The sequence below is a fragment of the Rattus rattus genome, chromosome 5, assembly GCF_011064425.1.
Source record: "Rattus rattus isolate New Zealand chromosome 5, Rrattus_CSIRO_v1, whole genome shotgun sequence".
Lineage (NCBI taxonomy): Eukaryota > Metazoa > Chordata > Mammalia > Rodentia > Muridae > Rattus > Rattus rattus.
The window spans coordinates 71954002-71962923 of NC_046158.1; the positions used below are offsets into that span (position 1 = coordinate 71954002).

An 8922-nucleotide genomic window follows, 5' to 3' on the forward strand; every position below is an offset into this window, starting at 1 on the left:
TTTTTCTTATTCCAAATGAGTTTAGACATTGCTCTTTCTAACTCTATGAAGAATTGAGTTGGAATTTTGATGGGAATTGCATTGAATCTGTAGATTGATTAAAACAAGATGCCCATTTTTACTATATTTATTCTGCCAATCCATGAGCATGGGAGATCTTTACAACTTCTGAGATCTTCTTTGATTTCTTTCTTAAGAGACATGAAGTTTTCCTATAGATCTTTCACTTCCCGGGTTAGAATCACACCAAGGTATTTTATATTATTTGTGACTATTGTGAATGGTATCGTTTCCCTAATTTCTTTCTCAGCCTGTTTATCCTTTGAGAAGAGGAAAGCTACTGATTTGTTTGAGTAGTTTTATATCCAGACACTTTGCTAAAGTTGTTTATCAGTTGTAGGAGTTCTCTGGTGGAATTTTTGTGGTCACTTAAATATTTTATCATATCATCAGCAAATAGTGTTATTTTCACTTTTTCCTTACCAATTTGTATCCCTTTGACCTATTTTTTTTTTGTCTAATTGATCTGGCTAGGACTTCAAGTACTGTATTATATAGGTAGGAAGAGAGGATGGGCAGCCTTGCCTAGTCCCTGATATTAGTGGGATTGCTTCAAGTTTCTTTCCATTCAGTTAATGTTGACTACTAGCTTGCTGTATATTGCTTTTACTATGTTTAGGAATGGGCCTTGAATTCTGATCTTTCCAATACTTTTAACATGAAGGAATATTGAATTTTTTCAAAGGCTTTAATCAATATCTAATGAGATGATCATGTGGTATTTTTCTTTGAGTTTGTTTAAATAGTGGATGAAGTTGATATATTTCCATTTAATGAACCTTTCCTGCATCCCGGAATTGAAGCCTACTCGGTTATGGTGAAAGATGGGTTTGATGTGATCTTGGATTCAGTTGGCAAGAATTTTATTGAGTATGTTTGCACAGATAATATTCATGAGGGAAATTAGTCTGAAGTTCTCTTTCTTTGTTGGGTCTTAGTTGGTCTAGGTATAAGTATAATTGTAGAATGAAAGAATGAATTGTGTAGTGTTCCTTCTGTTTATATTTTGTGGAATAGTTTGAAGAGTATTTGTATTAGGTCTTTTTTGAAGATCTGATAGAATTCTGCACTAAACCAATCTGGACCTGGGCTTTTTTTTGTTGTTGTTGTTTTGTTTTGTTTTGTTTTTTTTGTTTGTTTGTTTGTTTAGGAGACTTTTAATCACTGCTTCTCTTTCTTTAGGTTCTATGGGTCTATTTAGATGGTTTATCTGATCCTGATTTAACTTTGATACCTGACATCTCTCTAGAAAATTGACCATTTTATCCAGATATCCCTATTTGGTTTAATATGAGCGTCTATAATAGAATCTGATAATTTTTTTGAATTTCCTCAGTTTCTATTGTTCTGTCTCCCTTTTCATTTCTGATTTTGTTAATTTGGACCCACTCTCTGTGCATTCTGGTTAGTCTGGCTAAGGGTTTATCTATCTTGCTGATTTTCTCAAAGAACCAGCTCTTGGTTGATTTTGTTGATTCTTTTATACTTCTTTTTTATTTCTCCTTGGTTGATTCCAGCTCTGAGTTTGATTACATTCTGTGGTCTAATCCTCTTGAATGCGTTTGCTTCTTTTTCTTCTAGAGCTTTCAGATATGCTGTCAAACTGTTGGTGTATGTTCTCTGCAGTTTCTTTTGGGAGGCACTCAGAACTAGGAGCTTTCCTCTTAATACTGCTTTCACTGTATCCCGTAAGTTTGTCTTCATTTTCATTAAATTCTAAACAGTCTTTAATTTCCTTCTTTATTTCTTCCTTGACTAAGTTATCATTGAGTAGAACATTGTTCATCTTCCATGTGTATATGTGCTTTCTGTTGTTTTGGTTGCTTTTCCTGGTCTTACTATGAATGTTTTGTTTTTCTGCATTGAACATGATTTTGAGTATATTTATACTACATAGCCTTTAAATGTTGAAATAGAACCTCTACATGCCTAACATTTCAAGAATTTTAGTGAAAATCAATGTTAGATTTTAGCAATTTTATTTCTGCATCTACTGAAATAGTCATATGCTTTCTGCCTTGAGGCCATTTATGTGTGTTAAGAGACACTAAGGAATAGTGATGGTTGTTTCCTGTTATTGTCATTGTTAGAGGTGGAATTATGTTTGTGTGCCTCTCTTCTTTTGGTTTCATTGCAAGGCATTTAGTTTCTTGCTTTTTCTAGAGTGTAGTTTCCTTCCCTGTGTTGGAGTTTTCCATCTATTATCCTTTGTAGGCCTGGATTTATAGAGAGATATTGTATATATTCAATTTTGTCATGGAATATATTGGTTTCCCCTTCTATATTAGTTGAGAATTTTGCTGGATATAAATGAGCATGAGCTGGCATTTGTGTTCTCTTAGGGTCTGTATGACATCTGCCCAGCATCTTCTGGCTTTCATAGTGTCTGTTGAGAAGTCTGGTGTAATTCTGATAGGTCTGCCTTTATATGTTACTTGACCTTTTTTCCTTACTGCTATTAATATTCTTTCTTTGTTTTGTACATTTGGTGTTTTGACTATTATATGACAGGAAGAATTTCTTTTCTGGTCCAAACTATTTGGAGTTCTGTAGGCTTCTGTATGTTTATGGGCATCTCTTTCTTTAGGTTAGGGAAGTTTTCTTCTATGGTTTTGTTGAAGATATTTACTGGCCCTTTAAGTTTGGAATCTTCATTCTCTTCTTTACCTATTATCCTTAGGTCTGATCTTATCATCATGTCCTGGATTTCCTAGACACAATTTGGATTAGGAGCTTTTTGCATTTTACATTTTCATTGACAGTTGTTTCAATGTTTTCTATGGTATCTTCTGCTCCTAAGATTCTGTCTTCTATCTCTTTTATTCTGTTGGTGATGACTCCTGATCTCTTTTCTAGCTTTTCTATCTCCAGTGTTGTCTGTCTTTGTGCTTTCTGTATTGTTTCTCTTTCGATTTTTAAATCCTAGATGTTTTTGTTAAATTCCTTCACCTATTTGGTTGTGTTTTCTTGTAATTCTTTCAGAGATTTTTGTGTTTCCTCTTTAAAGGCTTCTACTTGTTTACGTGTGTTGTCCTCTATTTTTTAGTGGAAGTTATTTATGCCCTCCCTAAAGTCATCTATCATCATCACGAATTGTGATGTTAAATCAAAACCTTGTTTTTCCAGTATGTTGGGATCTCCAGTATTTGCTTTGGTGGAAGAACTGGGCTCTGATAATATCAAGTAATCTTGGTTTCTGTTTCTTATGTTCCTGTGCTTGCCTCTCACCATTGGTTGTCTCTGGTGTTAGCTTGTCTTGCTGTCTTTGACAGTGGCTTGATCCTCCTATAAGCCTGTGAATTAGCACTCCGTTAGACCTGTTTTCTTTCAGCCTTATCTGGGAGAACTGCTCTTGGATTTGTGTGACCTGAGGCCTCCAGGAATGTCAGTTGGAGCAGAAGAGTTGGTCTTACCTCTGCTCTCACATGTGTCAGTGCTCCAGGCAACTGGCTTTCAGCTCTGGGCTTTGCAAAAAATGGAAGGGTCTTTCCCCTGTCTGCTCCTAGGGCACTAGGCAGGTTCCTCTTGGGCCAGGAATTTGCGCAGAAGTGGTGGTCTCCCCTGAGCTCTTAGGATTGTCCACACTTCTTACGGTCCAGCTCTCTTTCCCACAGGATTTGGGTATAGAGCACTGTGGGAGCAGTTCAATTCTGGGTGCAGCTAGAAACCAGAAGTGTCCTGTTCCAGATAATTTCTGCTTTTTTGTGTCCTGAGGCCACCAGGCATGTTGCTTGGAGCAGAAATGTTGGTCTTACCTATGCTTTTTGTTGTTTTGGCATTCCTGGTGATTGGCCTTTTGCTCTTGGTGCAGGCTGGGCAATATTTGTTGTAAAGAGAAGTAGATAAGGGGTGAAAGCTACATAACTTTTGTACAAATAAATGTATTTAAAATACTATTAGGAATTATTCTGGCTAAATAAAATGGTGGGAAATAGTTCTTTATTAAGATCCTTGACTTCACTTGTTTCAGGTAATTATTTAAGTTTCCATGATTCCCCCCTATTGATAGCTTTGATTACTGCTGAGTTACTAGCACAACTATTACACATTTAGGGATATATTGTCATTGTGGTGTTTTGTTTTGGTTCATAGGCATCATATTTGGGAAAGAATATCAGCTGTTTCTCCTCATTTGCAGCTTGTTGCAGCTTTCAATATTGTGCACACTAGTCTTCAGTAGGGAAGATTGCAAGTCACATACAGATTAGGTCCTCAGAGTCTTAAAGTATGTGATGTCTTCATAGAAATTTTAGCTAAAATTCTTATTTTTGTCTGTCACAAATTGACATCATGGGTCTTATTTCTTGCCCCAATCCAAAGGCCTTTTTATTGGGTTGCCTAAAAATAAATGATATATTATGTATGATCCCTGAAGACATGATAACATATCTCTACTGCTTAGAAATAGGAAGAGTACAAAACTACTATAACAAACACATTTCAACATTGCTACTATCCCGGATCTTTCAAAGTATCTAAGTATACAAATAAATATCTAAAATATAAGGATCACTGAACCATAATGTCAAAAGGTACTAAAAAGGTATTCAAAATTTGTAAAAAAACATGTTCGTAAAAAATCAAAATACTGTTCTTGTACAAATATGTAGAAACTCTATTTAATACATAGAAATGAACGTGCCGAGAACTTTTTCTAAATGATATAAATAAATACAAAATGAGCAACACTGAAATTATGTGAAAATTTCTCTTTTCAGCCATCCATCTTGTCTAATTGGGTGGGTTGTATATGTATGGGCCACATGTGAAATGAACGTGCCCAGAACTTTTTCTTAATGATATAAATAAATACAAAATGAGCAACACTGAAATTATGTGAAAATTTCTCTTTTCAGCCAATTACACTGAAGCCATCAAAAGGTCACTTGATAAATTAGCACCTATGTGCTTCACAAAGAAGTCAGGTGACTTCAGTTCGCAGAAACACTGTGATAAATGTTTCCTGTGAATGAACGCCCAAGTCTTCAGTTTTTGAGTCTTTTGAGCAGATTCTCCCTGAGGCTAGTTTCTACCTATTTTAAAATAAAAGTCTCTGTGTGGAAGATAACAGGACATTGGAGACTCTCCGCAGACTTCCTGAAACAATAAATCAGCAAAAGCATAATACCTCAAAAACTAAATAAAAAATGAACTCCAGCTTGGGCAGATTTGAGCTTTCACAAACCTCTTCAGCTATGGAATTAGGAAAGGATTTCTTCTGGTTATATTTACAACACAGCCTATAATCAAGTTTTACAAGATTGCTATTTTTAATAGATACCTTAGAATAATTGGAACAAATACAAAGAGTAATTGTTCTTAAATAGATTTCTTCCATTAAATAACCCCTTAGAGGCAAAATATTGGATCTGGTCAAGAAAGAATAGCTAACTACCAAACTGATTTGAAAATCTTGAAATGTGAAAAGCAAGTTTCCAAAATGTAATAATAGAAAACTGAGATTGAAAGTCAAACGATCTCTTCCTTGTCATTTCTGTACATACAATGTGTTTTGTTTTATTTTGTTTTGTTTATTTTCCAATATCTCTTCATAATATTTCACTTTTACTTTCCTATTTCTCCTTGTTTGTACGGTTTCTTCCGGTGTTCTGAAAGAAAGGTATTCTATGTTACCTACTTGCATATCTTTACTTCTCCCTCTTCAGACTGTTAGGTAAAATTCTCTCCTCTGAACATTTTAGAGCTCCACAGTTGCCTATTCTGTTTCTCACTGCCTACTTTCTCTCTGTCATCTAAATATTAACTACTATTACATTTTCTTCTGTTTTCTCCTTTCATATTCATCATAACTAACATATTAATATACAAATGGAAATCAGTTTCCATTCATTCAAAGCACTGTTAAAACACATCTGTTAGCAGCTCATGAAAAAGTCTCTAAAATATAGCATATATTAGTTCAAAAAGAAATATTTGAAAATTTGTAATATTTCATTATATTTTATATAATGAGAATAAAATTAAATTCACAAACTCGAGGAGAGTATCTAACACATCACAGAGTAATAAAAAGGTCACTATAGAAATCAAAAGGGGAATCCAATGAGTCTTATAACAGAATGAAAATACAGTACACAAAAACCTGTATATTACACTAAAATTGATCTGAAGAAGTTTGAAGCTCTCAGAATCAACATCAAAATATCATACATTACTCAATAGTATTTAAATGGCATTAATACCGTAGTAAGAAACAAACATCCTGATTTAAAATAACTTTAAAAGTGGATTGTGTAAATCTACCAAAAATACTATGTAAGATAACACATATACAAAGACTTTCCCACTTTAGGATACATTCTGTATTAGGATTTCTACTGGGACTGAGGCTACCCTTTCACCAATGGCCCTTCCTCAATTCTCATAGCACCAAATCACACCATCTCCATGACCATTTTATGACTTCAAAACCTGTACCACCTATAAAATGCTACATATCCTCAGGTGGAGCTGCCAACATGAAGATCAGCCAGGGTTCCTTTCTGGGTCAGAACAAATGTGCTGATCATGAGGAAGTATTTCCCAGAAGCTTTTGCCTATTATGCTGGTCCCTGAGTTTTAATCACATTTGATTCTTTTACCCTAGCTGACCAGTATAAATTGTCCCATAAAAGGCAAATGTTAGTGGTTCTGGTGTCCTCCTAATCAGAGCCAGTTCTTCAGCTGTAACAACAGATTCTTAATTCAAACTATGATATAATGTCAGATAAAGTCTTCTCTTCCATTGAAAAGTTCACAAGCCAAGGCTCCATCATCAGCCTTGCTTTCAACATTCTTCCTTCCCAAGACCTCACAGATCATGCTCCTCAGCTCTGAGCACTCGAGCACTTTTCCAAACACAAATTCAAATGTCACCACCCAATATTCCCAAAATATATTTCTAGCTCTTTTACACTAATATCACATTTCTTAAATTATTTTGCCTTAATTAAATTTACATTGTTGTGATAAAACACCTTAACTAAAGAAACCTGATGAAGAAAGGATTTCATTTTACAGTTGTAGTCTATCATGAAGGGAAGTCAGTGCTCAAACTGAAGCAAGAGTCTGAAGTCAGTGACCTAAGTACAAACCATTCAGGAGCTTAGCTTAGTGGCTTTCTCTCCTTTACTTAATAATTTGTCTTTCTTAGTACCTGCCAGGCATGGTACTTTTCACACTTGGCTTGGCATACAGATGCATATATATTTCTAAACAAAATATGTAAATTTTAAATAGCAATGATTTTCTAGATAAATACTAAAAATTATTTAAACATTTATAAAATAATATTCATAAAAATTATAGGTTTGTGTTCATCGAAATAAATGTCCATAGTGAAACAAATCTGACAAACAAGACATCTTATGATATATAAAAATAAATAGTTCACAGAGCTATAAAACATAACCCACCAATAACATTATACTAGAAGTACAATTTATTGTTAATTGGACAAAAAACAAAGATATCATACAGAATGAAAAAAGTGGCATGGCCAAAAAGATGAAGATATCATCAACTTCAGTAGCAAGAGACAAAACAGGAGTGCCAGGAACCCCAGGCTTGTATCCACTGCATTCATAAAATAACAAACTTCTCACAAAGTCAGGTGTTGGTACACATGTAAAACACTGAAGTCAAACTGCCAAATTTTAAAATGGAATGTCTCACTACCAATACTAGCATATTTAGTGAGGAGAAGCTCTTTTTATGTCTTTAGTGAACATTTTACCCCACAGCTTTGCCATACAATTTTTAATCTCTAAGTTTCTCAAGGTATATATTAAAGGGTTCAACATGGGAGTAAAAATTGTATAAAAGACAGTAATATATTTATCAATTGGAAAGTTGGACACAGGTCTAACATACATGAAAATACAAGGAACAAAAAAGAGGATGACAACCATGATGTGAGAGCTACAGGTAGACAGGGCTTTGCGTCTCCCTTCCTGACTGTGAGTCTTAAGAGAGTTTAGAATGATTCCATAGGAGACAAGGAGGAGGATAAAGACCACTATAGACATTGCTCCATTATTTCCAACTACACTGAGTCCAAGGAAGAAGGTATCAGTACATGCAAGTCCTAACAGTGGGTACATGTCACAGATAAAATGGTCAATGACATTGGGTCCACAAAAAGGAAGTAAATACGCAGAGATCACTTGAAGCAGAGCATGTGCAAATCCTCCAGCCCAGGACACCACCAACAAGAGAATGCAAACTTGCAGATTCATTATGGTCAAATAGTGCAGTGGCTTACAGATGGCCACATAGCGATCATAGGCCATCACCACCAAAATGAAGACCTCAGAACCACCAAATAAATGCTCCACAAAGAGCTGAACCAGACAAGCTGTGAAGGAAATGGTCTTCTTATCACAAAATAAATCTGAAAGCAACTTGGGCAAGATGGAAGTAGAATAAACAGCATCCATGAGTGAGAGAAAGGCAAGGAAGAAGTACATTGGGGAGCCCAAGGAGGGGCTGGCAATCACTGTCACCACAATGAGCAGGTTTCCCACCATTGTCACAATGTAGATGAGTAAAAACATGACAAATAAAGCTTTTTGCCCAGCAGGATCCTGAGTGAGACCCAGGAGGGTAAACTCGGTAACATTGTTTTTCTCTCCCATTTACTCTTCAAATGAGGCTTTTTTCAGTGACAGCAGCTCAGGAAAGCAGGACTTGCCTAACCAAAACCAAAACTTCCATTATGCCAGAAAATATATCTGCATTCACATCTTCCATTCAACCTTGGAAATTTTCTGTAACCATCTGTTTAGTTCATCTTGAAGAATTTCCATAGTTCTGTCTAATAATTCTGTAGATATTAGGATTTTATTCAAAATAGCTTATTTA

General features: G+C 35.2%; 1 protein-coding gene across 1 annotated transcript; it reads right to left on the minus strand.

Annotated features, from left to right (window-relative positions):
* Window positions 1-7751: 7751 nt before the first annotated feature.
* Window positions 7752-8696, minus strand: LOC116900500 (olfactory receptor 4A5-like). Its single transcript, XM_032902235.1, has one exon. The coding sequence runs from the start codon at window positions 8694-8696 to the stop codon at window positions 7752-7754; it is 945 nt and encodes a 314-aa protein (XP_032758126.1).
* Window positions 8697-8922: the final 226 nt, after the last annotated feature.

Bases quoted from the DNA above. Each gene is read 5' to 3' on its own strand.
- LOC116900500 (XM_032902235.1), bottom strand. From the start codon at position 8,696: ATGGGAGAGAAAAACAATGTTACCGAGTTTACCCTCCTGGGTCTCACT.